General features: G+C 45.9%; 1 protein-coding gene across 4 annotated transcripts; it reads left to right on the forward strand.

Moving 5' to 3' along the window:
• The first annotated feature begins 232 nt into the window (after positions 1–232).
• On the forward strand, positions 233–12,232 carry GTF3C4 (general transcription factor IIIC subunit 4). 4 transcript variants are annotated; one of them, XR_015222785.1, is made up of 7 exons: positions 236–565; positions 1,312–3,132; positions 4,796–4,926; positions 5,616–5,704; positions 6,748–7,158; positions 7,272–7,419; positions 12,178–12,232. XR_015222785.1 is itself a non-coding variant. In XM_086625107.1 (5 exons), the coding sequence occupies exons 1-5, from the start codon at positions 236–238 to the stop codon at positions 6,810–6,812; spliced, it is 2,436 nt and encodes an 811-aa protein (XP_086481233.1). In that variant the 3' UTR covers positions 6,813–7,255. The 4 variants fall into 4 exon arrangements, 1 of the variants encoding a protein (XP_086481233.1); XR_015222787.1 differs by lacking the exon at positions 12,178–12,232 and having other exon boundaries at positions 233–565; positions 7,272–9,602; XR_015222786.1 differs by lacking the exon at positions 7,272–7,419.
• Positions 12,233–14,809: the final 2,577 nt, after the last annotated feature.

The raw sequence follows: 14,809 nt of genomic DNA on the forward strand, positions 1-14,809 counted from the left end.
GACCGACGGGGCGCCGAGGCGGTGCCCCAGGGGAACAGCCGCTCGCCCGTGCCCCCCGGCCGCGGCCGCCGCGCTGCAGCCGCTCGACGGGACGCCGCGCGTCGCTCCCGCCCGCGCTGCCGGGACCCCGGGGCGGCGCAGGCAGCGGCGGGGCAGCCCCAGCCGGGGCGGTCGTGGGGCTTCGGCAGCGGCGCATGCGCGCTGCGGCCCGCGCGGCCCGTGAGGCGGCGGTAAGATGGCGGCGGCGGAGCGCGGGGGCAGCCCCTCGCTGTCGGCGGGGGAGGAGGAGCCGCCGCTGGGGCTCGGCTCGCTCGTCGAGGAGGCGGCGGCGGCGCCGAGCGCCGGGTTCCGGCTGACGGCGGTGCGGCGGGAGCCGGCGGTGCGGCTGCAGCACGGCGTCAGCGGGCTGGAGCCGCTGGCCTGGTCGGAGGATCACCGGGTGTCGGTGAGCACGGCCCGTAGCATCGCCGTCCTGGAGCAGCTCAGCGACGTCCACAGCGGCGGGCAGGAGATGGTCATCCACCGCACGGCCGTGCCCGCGCCCTCCGCTCCCTGCCTGCTCAAGGTACGGCGTCCCGCCCGTGCCGGGCGGAGGGGGAGCCCCGGGGGTCGCTCCCCGCCGGGGCTGCTCCTGCGGTGCACGCCGTGTGCGGTGCGTTGGTGTGTTTTAAAAGCATAGTGGGGGGGGAACACGTACAGCCCAGTACGATCCAGTATCAGGGGCATTTCAGAGATTTTCGAAGAATCACTTGCGTTCCAGTACTTCGATGACAATTATTTCAGTAAAACGTTAATTACAGATCTTGGTTTGCCACCTCAGCTTGAAGATTTTTGCAGCAGGGACTGTTTAGGGCTCCGAGGGGGCACCTGACTCTTTTACACTCCTTAGTACAGAGGGCCAGCAGGTCTGGGTGAATATCGTATTCCATAATAGTTCTGTTGTTGCAGATCTGATTTTTTTTTTCCCAAAACGATGCTGAGAATACGGAATAACTTGAGTTGAAATATTGGGTGCTTTACAGCTTGAATGTTATGCCAGGTACCTCTAAGTACACAGTTGAGAACAGAAGTATGAAAATGGGCTCTTCAGTTCAGCAGAGAAAGATTCAGTAGCTAAAAGTCAAAACTGTACAAATTCAGGCCAACAATGAAGCTTGTGTCTTTGAGAGTGAGGTTAATTAACCATTAGAACAGCATAGTGTAGCTTATGGTAGAGGATGCTCTATTTCAAGTGGGAATTAATTCCAGGAGAGTCTTCCTAAAAAAAAAAAGTTGTGAATTTTTTTTAAAGTATTTTTTGTTATCTTTTAGGTTGGTCCAAAAAAGGAGGTAGCAGAATGTAAGGAAAAGTTTGCAAGTTCTGTGGACCCAACAGTCAGTCAGACTTTCATGCTGGACAGAGTGTTCAATCCCGAGGGGAAGTCGCTGCCGCCCATGCGAGGGTTCAAGTATTCCAGCTGGTCGCCGCTGGGCTGTGACGCGAACGGAAGGTGCCTGCTTGCAGCTTTAACCATGGACAATCGGCTGACCATCCACGCAAACCTCAACAGGCTGCAGTGGGTGCAGCTGGTGGACCTGACAGAAATGTACGGGGAGCGTCTGTATGAGGCCAGTTACAAACTTTCTAAGGCTGATGCTCCCAGGGGAGAACTAGGAGACTTCCCAGAATTCCAGCGCCGGCACAGCATGCAGACTCCGGTGCGCATGGAGTGGTCGGGCATCTGCACCACCCAGCAGGTTAAACACAACAACGAGTGCCGGGATGTTGGCAGCGTGCTCTTAGCAGTGCTCTTTGAAAACGGTAACATGGCAGTTTGGCAATTTCAGCTCCCGTTTCTGGGTAAGGAATCAATTACTTCTTGCAATACCATAGAGTCTGGAATAAATTCCCCAAGTGTCTTGTCTTGGTGGGAGTATGAACATAACAACCGAAAGATGAGCGGGCTTATTGTGGGGAGTGCTTTTGGACCAGTTAAGATCCTTCCTGTCAACCTAAAAGCAGTCAAAGGCTACTTCACGCTGAGACAGCCCGTAGTCTTATGGCAAGAAATGGACCAGTTACCAGTGCATAGCATCAAGTGCATTCCTCTTTACCACCCCTACCAGAAATGCAGCTGTAGCTTAGTGGTGGCTGCAAGAGGACCTTATGTGTTTTGGTGCCTCCTGTTGATATCCAAAGCTGGTCTGAATGTCCATAATTCCCACGTGACGGGGCTTCATTCCTTGCCAATCGTGTCCATGACTGCAGACAAACAGAACGGCACGGTGTATACGTGCTCCAGCGATGGAAAGGTAAGGCAGCTGATTCCTATATTCACAGACGTTGCTTTAAAGTTTGAGCACCAGCTGGTTAAGCTCTCCGACGTGTTTGGCTCCGTCAGGACTCACGGAATAGCTGTCAGCCCCTGCGGTGCCTACTTAGCGGTTGTCACAACGGAGGGCATGACTAACGGCCTTCACCCGGTTAACAAAAACTACCAAGTTCAGTTTGTAACCCTGAAGACTTTCGAGGAGGCAGCTGCGCAGCTTCTGGAATCTTCTGTTCAGAACCTTTTCCGGCAAGTGGACTTGACGGATCTTGTACGCTGGAAAATTCTGAAGGATAAGCATATTCCTCAGTTCTTACAGGAAGCGCTGGATAAAAAGATTGAGAGCTGTGGTTCTACTTACTTTTGGCGGTTTAAGCTATTTCTCCTGAGGATTTTGTACCAGTCAATGCAGAAAGCTCCCACAGAGGTCATGTGGAGACCTTCCCACGAGGATGCAAAAATCCTGATATCGGATTCCCCGGGGATGGGCAGCACTGAAGATGATCAAGAGGAAGGAACTTCTAAACAAGCCGGCAAGCAGAGCCTGTGTGACACAGGCAAACGTACGGACGTAGATGACACTGCAGACGATTCTCTTCCTCAGTCAAGTGACACAGGAGGTCGTGAGCCCATGGAAGAAAAGCTGCTTGAAATACAGGCACAAATTGAGGCAGTAGAAATGCACTTGACACGAGAACACATGAAACGGGTGTTGGGAGAAGTTTACCTACACACGTGGATTACAGAAAACACCAGTATTCCCACCAGAGGAGTCTGTGACTTCCTAATGTCCGATGACGGCTGCGATGACAGAACAGCACGAGTAAGTGCACCTCTATGCTCTGGGGATTCAGTGTTGCAAGTGACTCCCTTCTCCCCGCTCCATATCCTGAAAGGAAAATAAAACTTTGGGGGTGGGAAGGAGAACCGTAATCATGTCGTCCTTGGCAGTCAACTTCTATAGACCGTATAGCTTAAGTTGTCCTTCCTTGACATTACGGAGGGAATGTAGGAGGGAATGTAAATACAGGTGTTGAAATTTGGATCAGTTGCAACAATGAATAAGCATGCCTGAGTTTTTTGTGGAACAAGGGAGAGGACCACAGTTACTCCACGCTGTTGGTGGGTTTGGAACATGCACTGGTTGAGAGGGATGTTTTGTTTTCACGGCCAAGCTTATTTAATCCAACATCTCTGCAAAACTAAACTTTGGAGGTACCTCCTCTAGTCAATTGTTTCTGCAGTTCTAACTTTAAGAGTTGCAGTATCACTTCTTAAAAGTATTTATGACTGAAAGTACTGTGACTGTTCAGGTGGTCCATCAGGTCCTGTCATTGTCCCATGAGGCTTCAGTGAAAGATTAGTTAAGAGTTTCAGAGACTGAGTGAAATCCAGTGGCTGAGGGCTGTAACTGAGCTGGCTGGATGTCTCTGTTGTAACATGCGTGGCCGGAACCTTCAGGCGCACTTGGGTTTATTGAACTACAATAAACAAGCGTAACTGAATGGTTGGCCACAACAGGGACTCTTCCCAAACTTCCCAGTGCTCCCCCCTAAAATAAAAGACAAAGCAAGTTTCAGTGGGAACACTCTGCCCCCCACCTGCCTCCCCACAAGAATGTCTCAGGTGTCTCTGCAGCTCTTTGTGTGAGCAGAGAACAGTTCTTTTCAGTACCTGAGTCCTGAAATCACTTGAAGTCTAAAAATCGACCTTTACCTTGCATCCAGAAGGACAGAGGAAGGAAGCGCGTTTCCGTTACCCATGGAGTGTGCTGGTGTCTCTACTGGACTAAGAAGCAACCAGGAATTACCTTCAGTAATTCCCTAGGGAAGTGTTCTGGCAGAACGGCTGTGTTTTTCTAGCATCCAATTCCTCTGAATTGAAGGTTTGAGGGGTTGCTTTTCTTCTCTTGTAAACAACAGTCTGCTTTTTATAGTGATTAAAAGCTGACTTCCAAATTGTCTTTTATCTGTTCGGTTTGCTGTCACATTGTAAAGGCCCTTGGGATGTGGTTTATATCTGTTGAAATGTCAAAGATTTAATCACGTAAACATTCTACTATAAACACTACGCATACTCTAAGGTGATTGCTGAAGACATGATCCAGGTTATTTGAGCAGGATTTTTTTTATCCATTGTGATATTGCGGTAATGGTCAGTGGCATCCTCTGAAGTGGTACGATACCAATTTCTCCAGTACTTTTAAAATTCACAAGTAGCTTAACGTATCCCTGTTACTCTTAAGTTCTGTATCCCTTTACTATAGGACAGAAATCTTTAGGAGATGACAGTAAAATGAGAATAAATTAATACATATTACTGTGTTCTATTTCTTATGCTTACATTTCCTTATTTTCATTCCATGAGGTGAATAGATCTTTGTATCCTGTACCGTATTCTGAAATCACAGTATCCCAAGAGAAGTTTCCACCTTTTGGTAGGCAGCTGTCTTGCTGCAAACAATGCTGACTGCTGTGTATTCCCAGGTGCTGATCGGGCATATCTTAAAGAAAATGAACAAACAGACTTTTCCGGAGCACTGCAGCTTGTGTAAAGAGATCCTGCCGTTCACCGATCGCAGACAGGCAGTCTGCTCCAATGGACATATTTGGCTGAGGTAACCTGTTCTTAAGGAGTTTTTGCCGGCCCCTTGATGATTTAAACACATTTCAGTAGCTAAACTAACACATTTCCAGCGTTGGAGTGAACAGCCACGAAGCATGTTAGCCATGCTGTAGTTAATTACAGTTTTTGCTGGCTGTTATCTGGTCCCTTCCCTGAGAGAGAGGGCATTGTGGATTGGGTTTGGTTCTCTTACCAGTACACTGTTTTCAAAATCAAACACATTTGATGATAGTCTTTTTTTCTTCAAGCAGGGGGAGGGAAGGGGGAGGGAGGAAGTGTGTGTGTGGGGAAACCAAGGACAAGTCATCCTTTGCAACAGCACACGAAGGAAGGTTTGTTCTAGCTACTTCAGCATTTGAGAAAACAGTAATTTAGCAAAGAACGATTGGAAACAACTACACTGAGAAGTCAGACAAGTTCTGGAACATCTAGAAAAGGAAATCTTGCAGTGTTGATTTATTGGGTACATGGTGATTGTCCCTGGAAGCTCAGCAAGCCGGTAGTCTGTGACTTAAAGAAAAACCTTTGCCTAAAAGATCTTATGTGCTAGTTTGGCTGAATAGTCATTGCCTTAAAGACACTGTGGTTCCTCCCCTGTGGGTGACCCTCAGCTCAGGGCATAGGAGTGAGTCACAAAACAAAACCCTAAGCCTTTTGGTGAAACAACTTGTCCTTTCACAGGTGCTTTCTGACCTACCAGTCCTGTCAGAGTTTGGTATACAGGAGGTGTTTGCTTCACGACAGCATTGCACGGCATCCGACCCCAGAAGGTAAACTGTTCCTGTGCCCAACGGAGCAGGGCTATATATTCCTGATCTGCAAAATGACTCGAATTGGTTTCACTGACTTTTCTCTTAGGCAGCTACTGCATGAAGTACTAGTACTCTGCATTTCACGGTGTCCTGTTGTTTCGTGGCATATGTTAATTACAAAATAGTGACTGCAGAAATTAATTTGTAAATACCAGGTTTTAATGAGAGCTGGGTAAACATGTAATATGTGTTGGAGTGCCACAACAGTTAGTTTATATTCAAGTTGAATATATTAGCATCCAGTTCTGCAAGCAGTGAAGGTTTCTATTTCAGTGCAAGCTGCATTGATCCAGCACAGGTTAAGAAATAGTTGGCACCTTGCTGGCTTGGGTCCCAAACCTGCCGTAAGCACGTCATGCAGAGACAATACTGGCAGGCTGTGGGGGCCAGTCAGCCTTTTGGCTTTGCATTTTCAGAGTTTGAGGAGGGACGAGCTGTTCAAGAAAACTGTTTTCTTCCCAACTGGTACACTTGAAAAAAAATCATGGAGTACTCCAACAGTTTGTCTTCGAGTGTAGGTGACACTTTTTCTCTCCCCATAACGTGGGTACTCCAGTCAGCACTAAGGATCAACTAGAGAACTTCAGCCTCTGTAGAGAGGCTGTAAACTTAATTTCCTGATATTGGAGAGGGACAAAGAAACAGGAACCAAAGACTGCATTATGTGAAGGATCTCATCTCAGTTCAGAAAATGAGAATGCATTTGTGGCATGGTGATCCTTTAAACTTTTTTCCCCACCTAACTACTTAGACGAGTATGTAATGATAAAGCGTGCACAGTTTCATCTTACTTTTGTCCCCTACTGAAGTGGGATTTAAACTGGTATTACTTGAAATTCCGAGACAGAAATGGAGTTGGATTCCTTCTGAACTCGGAGCTAATCCTGCATGATGAATATATACAAACTGCTTCAGGATTACTATTTAGTTTGTCCATCTTGAGCATCATTCTTCTGCTTACCTCTACTTTCAGCCTTACAGAACTTGTTTCTTATTTGCAGATCCTGAATGGATCAAGAGGTTATTGCAAGGACCTTGCACGTTTTGTGATTCTCCTGTGTTCTAGAGAAGAGCTATGTAGAGATTGAAAGCATAAACTCCCTTCAATCTGGAAGGATGTCGGTCGAGCGGAGGAATACAGACTTCACTGGAGGGGGAAGACATTGTCCACGACCCTGTAAATAGAACATCAGAGGTTCTAGAAACAATGCACCAGGAACAGGAGTCCATTTGGAAGAGCAAGTTCATAAAGTGTTCTGGAAGTGCACCCCATCGAAGCATCAGCAGCTTCCTCCCACTGGAAAGGAACCGAAGTCTTCACCTCGCAGTGGGAACTGTCTTTTCTGCCTGACAGCTGTGCCGTTTCCCAACGGCCCGACGGGAACAGTGGAGCTGCCTCTTGAACGGTCTTGGTGGGTAGAGAAGGCTTCAGCTTGCAGAGCTCTCGTTTGCTTTTTAACCAGCACTGACACTTGCTGCAGAATATTAAACTATCAGAGTAATTTGTGGTTCTAATTTCTTGCAGAGTGAAGCATGTGCCAGTTACAGCCATATGAAAGAAATTGGCCATTGTAATAGTTTTACTTAAAGTCTAGAAGAATATCTGCCTCTTAACTTACACCAGTATTGCAGTCAGAAGGGTGATACTGGCTGCCTGGGTCAAATCTGGATCAGTAAGAATAATTTTTAAATGTAATAATTATTAAACTAATAGCAATTAGATTAAACACTAATCTCTATCTCTCTCTCTCTCAAAGTTCCAATGCTTTTAAGTCTCTTGCCCCACTTTCTTTTTCTGAACTAAGTTATAACCACTTCCTTGCTTCTGCCAACGTTTATGCCTTTGGTTTCACTTAACCCTCTGCCAACAGGAAGCATCTTTTCCAGTGTAACTCAGTTACCAAAACCATTACCCAATTTACCTTACTTTCAATTGAATTGGGAGTGTCTCTCCTACAGAAATTGAATTCTACAGAAGTTTGATACACCAGTAATCACTCCCAGCCGACAGTTTCTCTCTTCATAATAATGCAGTAAAAAAACCCAAACATGAACCACCACCCAAAACCCAAACACCACCACGGCTGAGATGTTACAGGGAAAGTTTCCACAGGTGGTCGTGGAGTCTGGTAAAGCTGTTCTTGCACAACGCTGACTTTCTCATCAAGAGATCCATAAATATACCAATGATGTAGCATGGCTGAGCCCAGAAATTTATCCTGCCTTCTAAAGTCCTATCAGAAAAAACTGTCTTTCTGTCTTTCACATCTAGTTCCTTTGGGGAGCAGGAGAATCCTTTTCAACTTCCTATGCAGTGTTAGAGGAATAATACCTCCAAAATGTGTGTGGTTATTTCGTACAGTTTGCCTTGTTGACTTAAATCCACGTTGTCAAATAATCCAAAGGTTATGTATCCACATTCTTCAGAGTACCAGTCTGCACACCGTTGCCCTGTTTGTGATTCATGACACTTGTAATCGTGTGTGAAGTCTTCTGTAGCTATTTGAGAAATCAAGGAATTGTCCTGACAGTATCAGTCTCCAGCAGTGCATGTGTGGATTGGTGCTTAACTTTCCTTGATTTAATGACTATGCATATTTTCTTCCTGTTCCTTCACCTTTAGTAGGAGCAGATTTTTTTTCAGTTAACATGAAAACAAGTCAGCTGTCCTCACTATTCAGTGTTTCATGCATTAAGCATGACAGTGCTTTGACTGAGAATATTAATATAGTAGAGTAGAAGAGCAGAAGCACATTCATCTGTAAAATAATTAGCCTTGTTTGTAAATATCCTTGGAAGTGCTACCATAATTGTATTAAAGAAATGTTTAGTTTTTTATTGGTGTGCATTGAAAATTGAAATTACTTCAGTGTGTCTGCAAAGAAAGAAAAATATAGACTGTGATAGCCTCTAGTAAAGCCAAGAGTAACCTTGGTGCTCAACGTGTGCGTAGTCTGAGGCCAGGTACTGAACCTGGGGCAGCATTTATCTTCTCCTGCCGAGTGCTGGTGGGGCTGGGGGGAACAGAACATCCATTTCCAGTGTGAGCTCAACAGAAGGTTTGTTCACGGTGGTAGAGAAAACATTTTCAGTAGAAGCTGCAAGTCCTTGTCCAGGCAGTCCTGACCAGTTCATCAGCGAGTAAGCGTTCTGGTATTCTGCTGGTTATGGGACAGGTGAGAGAGCTCTGCAGAACCACGTGTAAGTGCTTTTAAAAAAAGCCAGAGAATATTTGATATTGGCTTAGGAACCATAATAATATCCTGATCTGCTGAAACACTGAGCTCTGGCTGACCAAAAGGTTCAACGTTTGATTAATTCCCGGCGATTACTTCTAGTGGTTCTCTTGGATTTCCCTGGTTTGAGTTTTAATGCTTTAGACACGCAGCAGCTCTGGTGCACCTAGCATTAATGTTTATTTTCCTTGTCTTTCAAGGCAGTAGATACTCAGTATACCATTGCCCGTTTATTTAACCTGATTTATGACTGCTGGGAGAATGGAATTTTCAAGCCAATGATGTCAGCTTTGGCTGCATGCCAGTGGAGATCCTTTAGCCCAAAGCTTTCACTTCTCACCCTGACCCATTCACAATGGGTAAAGAGGAATTGTGATTTTTTATTTTTTTTTAAACCATCACTGGTCCCTAAATGTATTTTTAACTAGGCTTGAATAGCATAGCACACCTCAGACCAGTAACATTTAACCTCTAGTGCTGATCTTACTGGATTCTTCTGCCCAGCTATCAGCTGAGACTTCCTTCAGGAAACCTTTTATCCGTCTTAGGCTCATGACTTGCAGTTCTGGGAACACAGAGGTTAGTCCTGCTCCTGCTGGAGTACTGCAACAACCTGCAAGGCTGCAGCAGAACCTGCTGCATTATCCCTCACATTGTCCTCCTCAAAACCCTTGCTTTCATCCCACCCAGGGGAGGCAGGCGGGTGAGGAAGGTACAAGCCCCTGCTGCCAGATCCTGGTGCTATTTTGCCATTAACAGAGCTGCCTTCTCAAATTAATACTAATTAAGTCGAGCTATCCAACATCAAGGCCCAGTCTCTTTGAGACACAAAGTGAAGTATTCAAAGGACAGATCCCACAAAATCTGAGTTTATCTTGCTAAGTCTTCTCCTAATTTTTGCGAGATACCTCAAACAAGTGAGTAGTTCAAAACTCTCCTCAACTGCTTTGCCGTTTGGTGGTGAACACCGTGCCTGTCTGTGGTGCCTCATCTCCAGAGGAAGAGTAACTCCAGCGGAGAGAGGAAGTGGTTCTTGTAGTGCTTGCTGTTGCATCTGGGAATTAATCACTAGAGATGCTGCGTGCTGCGTCTGAAGCTCACGTGTCCTTGTCTTTGATAAGTAGCTTCCGATAGCGTTTAAGGTTTGCTGCTCATGCTGATAACAAGAGTTTATCCCTCCTCCACTGGGATGAAGAAATCCAGGCTAATCCAGGTTTGATGGATTAGCAGAACAGCTCTGGACCGTACAGCTTGTCAGTGCCTTGGTGCCAGCGGCCATCGTTTGAACTGAGGTGAAAGTTTAGGGTCATGGGGACTCTGTCTTGGGTCTCCAAACTACACCTCCTGCTCTGGAACTGGTGACAGTGGAACTCATTGCTGTCTTTTACCTCCATTCACTTATGGGTTGGGGACTTCATCATTCAATCATCCTTTCATTTGTATGTTCCTCCATCCTATTAATCCTGTTATATATTCCTAGAGAGGAAATATTATGGTTGCTAATGCATCCATACAGGCAATAAATATTTCCCTAATTTTCTTAAACTTACCAGGTTTTCCACTGGCTAATGTATCATCAGTGATTTGGGGCAGCACACCACCATTTATTCTGTCCTCATTAAGGGTTTCTTGACAGAAAAGAACTGAATGCAAACATTTGTAGTCCTAGTTAAAGGCCAAGAAATCACACTTGTGCTGTTCTGCCCTAAACTAACGTTTGCAGGAGACTTGTTTGTACAAGTTTCATTTCTCAAACACAGAGCCCTTCCTTTATCACTTCCCACTGTTTCACAAACTGGGTAGCCTTGCTGGCACAATGGCTGGGGTCTCAGTTGCCATCTACAGGTGTGATATCAGAGGGAGGACGAGGAAGGGAGCCTATCCCTGCTCCTTGTAGCCCTCACCATGGAGCAGCTCGGGGTTGATCGCTGGAGCTGTTGCTGTTTTGACAACATCTACAATTTGTGTGTAAGATCAGTTAGATGTGTCTACCACTAGATTATCTTCAAGGGGGGCAGGATGGTGCCTGCAGGAAGAAGGTGGTACTTCTTCCTTCTTTCCAGTCTGCCTTTCGGCCTGAGTAGAGCTGGGAATGTCAGTGAGAGACCACCACGTGCCTGCCTTCCTGCTGTCAGCCACGATAAAGTGCTTGTTGGGACATTCTAGTTAATGCTGCTTATTGAATTCTGACAGTCACCTGGTAAGTGTGTAGTTAGTAGCAGTCTAATACTTACCAGAATATAGTAAACTTCAACATTTGTTACTGCAGAAAACTAGTTCATACTATTTTTGCAGCTGGAAGTAAGGGCAATAGCAGTCTTGGCCTCAAAGTATTGGTAGTCATGGCAAAAGTCAGATACTATTCATAGTAAGTATCTAAATCAACCAGTTGTTGTTGTTTATGGGATCTCAGTAAATAAAGGTGAAATGAAGAGTAGTTATCAGTGCACATCTGTCCTCATCCCCTACTTGAAGCTTTCTGTATCAGGCCTGTAAACACACAAACTACACTGCTATACTCCAGACTTACACCAAGGTGGACAGGGATTATTCTTTAAGCAGAACTAAACACCTGTGTGGAGATACCTGCTAGTTTATAGCTCCACTGGGAGACACCAGGTCGTCCCTTCATGTGGGTGAACAAGGACAACTTGACCTTGGCTCTGTTCATCTGGAGTCCTGTCCTACCTGTTGAAGGTGCAGGAACCTTAAAAAGATAGAATTGAGCCTTCTCTTGGAAGAACTTCTCTTGGAAGTCTCAATCCAGGATAGTTTTTCATGACTTGCAGAGGTTACTATGTTTGTGCAGCAATGCCCACAGAGCTTTTGTTTCACTTCTAAGGAGAGGAGCCTTATTTACCTACTCCCACGTTCCTGTCTGTGCTGATCTGTGCTGTGCTCAGTTCTAACTCGTACTTTACACTGGAGATGTTCCCAGACCCTTGGTGTCAGTTGGAATATTCTCATCCCCTCACTATTTTTTTAATGCTAACTCACTTTTTAGCGCTCATCACTTGAAAGACCTGGAACTCCTGCTGCTCTGTTATGGTGGGAGCAGTGAGCTCAGGGGTGTGCCAGCTGCCTGTGCACAACTGTTTCCATGGTTGTGATGCAGACGGTACGTGGGGCACTTAGTAGCATTAACTACACCACAGTTTGGGGCAGAAAGTGGAGTAATTCCCTGTGCTGTCCTAGGCTGCAGCTGAATCAACCCAAAGCGAACGTTTGGAGCACCTGCATCACAGGAGGACTCATGGAGGACTCATGCACTGCTGAGAGCCCACAGCAAGAGTGACAGGGCCGTGCCAGCCCTGCGCCAGTACTGTTTCACCGGAAAGTAGGAGGCCAGCCCTGAAGAGGGAAGACCCAAGAGCCATCCAAATGGAACTGTTCAGAGGAGAGTTTGATTTAATTGCTCCGCTAATTTAGTCAATCTGTTCGTGCTACTTTAATTCCGTTCTTGGGTACGAGTGTTGTAGCTGGCAGACCACGCGGTCACCAGGCTGAACGAAAAGCAAAGTTGAGTTTTAATCTTTAGTTTCTGGATTTTTCCTTTGAGACTTAGTTCAGGGGAGGGTCTGACAAAGTTGTGTGAATATTGATGCCGTGTATATGGCACGTTTTGTAAACATGAAGCAAACCTGGATGAATGTTTTGTATACTGCGACAGTAGCATTGTAATCCTTCTCCTTTTTTATTCTAAATAAAGAAATAAAGTACTTGTTTGTAACGTCTGTATTTTAAGGGCCTGAATTCCTGGGAAGGACATGGGGTGCCAAGAGCTGAGACTGCAAGACCAAGCAGTGTCATTAAGCACTCAGTCCCTCAGCACAAGACTTCACACTTTTAAAAAATAAAATAAATAAAAAAATCTCACTATGTTACAGAATACTGGTGGTAAAGCCTGGGAGAGGACCTGGAGTCTGACCGTGCCCTTCAGCCACACAACCATTCCCTTCTCCTCACCAGCATAGGTTCAACCCTTCTTTCCCCGGTCCTCCAAACTGCCACGTGGCAGCACTCCAGCTTCAGAAAACAATTCTATGAAAGTAAACCAACTTTCTTTGATGAAAAGGGCCTGACATCACCTTTTTTTTGCACAGAATCAAACAGTTCTTGTTGCAGAAAGAGGAGAATAACCCAGGAGAGCCTCCTTGTAAGAGGGGAACAGATGATTTTCTGTACGAAGCACGTATGACAAAGTGAGAGCCACCTTTTAGGTTCAGTTTTGCCAACAGCAAGATGGACAGTTACAGGGTCATAACAACAGTTTGCTCCCACTTAAGATGTACTCAGCTCCAGCTGCACCTCTGGGAAGCAGAACTGAGGCACAGGGACCTGCCAAGCCTGTCTGCTCTACACCAAACCTTGGGCACCGATGAGAAAGCCTTGCTGGCCCTTCCTTTATCGCAGCCCTGCAGCTTCTACAGCACCTTGCAAACGGATGGTGGCAAAATCAGCTACATTTGAGGTTTTTGTGCTGGCGTCAGCACTCGAGCAGCACCCAAGCCTTACAGGGAAAGCTGAGAAGCCAAAGGAGGCGGCAGGGAAAATCTGTCAAGAGCTACGGAGGGCCCCTGCAGAGATGGGGCTGGAGGATTGGGTCTCCTGCGTGGGGGCATTTCAACATCCTTCCACTACAGTGTGCTGAGGGATCTATTTGGAGCAAGTGAACACAAAAGTTTGTGGAAGAGTTGGACATGCTGGTCTTGTGGCTGAACTACGTAATTAACAGCATAACATATAGGGTATGGCACAACCTCTAAGCAGCCCTCTCCACAAAGCGTCTTTGGAAAGCAAAGTGATAAAAGATGTCCATTCCCAAACTGGGCGAGCTGTACAATAAGTAACGTCTGGTCCCTGCTGCGTTCTTACCACCTCCTCTTTACCTTGTTTTTCTCATTGCTCAACATTTGTTTTGCCAGAATAAGATGCTAATAAAATCAAGTGTAGTTACCAAATTGGTTTTCAAGTGTTGCATTCCAATTATAAAAGCCTAATTCCTCCTTCCACCCACTGAACCTTTTTGGTATTAACAGGCTTTACTATGCAAAGTGATGCAGGGGCTGTTTCGTTTACAGTAATTAAATGAATGTCAATTGTTTTAGTTGTTTCTGAGGGAGAGTTCTACATGAGTATTAGCATGTTCTGCTAACCCTCACTTTCTGCACTTCAGGCCTGCTGCAAACCCTTGGGGGTTGACCATTGACCTGAGACTCCGTACCCAGACATGCCAAGCGCATCTCAATGAGACCAGCTCTTTCTCTCAGTTTCTATGGAACCAGCAGAGCGGAACTAATATAGCGTCCGCATATAGATGAAAGAATGAAGAGGAAAAAGGGCTTTACAGCTAAATTAATTAAGCAGATGTACCTGTCTAATTAAAGATGCACTGTCCCTTTTGTACCCTAGCTGCAGTACAAACAGTATTTAAATACACTCTCTATCCATTTCATCTATCAAAATATTTAGTAGGAACACTCAGATGAAGGTGATATTAGCAAGATGAGCTTCCCATGTATTATTAATAGAAGGGCTCCCAATTATGCATGAATGCTACAGCACATCTTTATAGCAATAGCATAAAAAACAGCTGCCCAAGTAGGTTACCAAACAGCACATTTGTAACAGGTACGACTGTTACAAATGCCCTTGTCCAGCTTTACACGAGGGTTTGTGGGTGGGAGCCGTGGGAGCAGCCACTGCCTCAGCCTGGTGCTACCAGCTGGAATTTCTCAGTGCAAGAGGCACAGAGGGCTTGGCTTGCATTGCCAGAGGATTTGGTTTTCTTGGATATATTTATTCTGAGATTTTTAAAGCTGCCCTC

This window comes from Tauraco erythrolophus, chromosome 22 (genome assembly GCF_009769465.1).
Source record: "Tauraco erythrolophus isolate bTauEry1 chromosome 22, bTauEry1.pri, whole genome shotgun sequence".
Lineage (NCBI taxonomy): Eukaryota > Metazoa > Chordata > Aves > Musophagiformes > Musophagidae > Tauraco > Tauraco erythrolophus.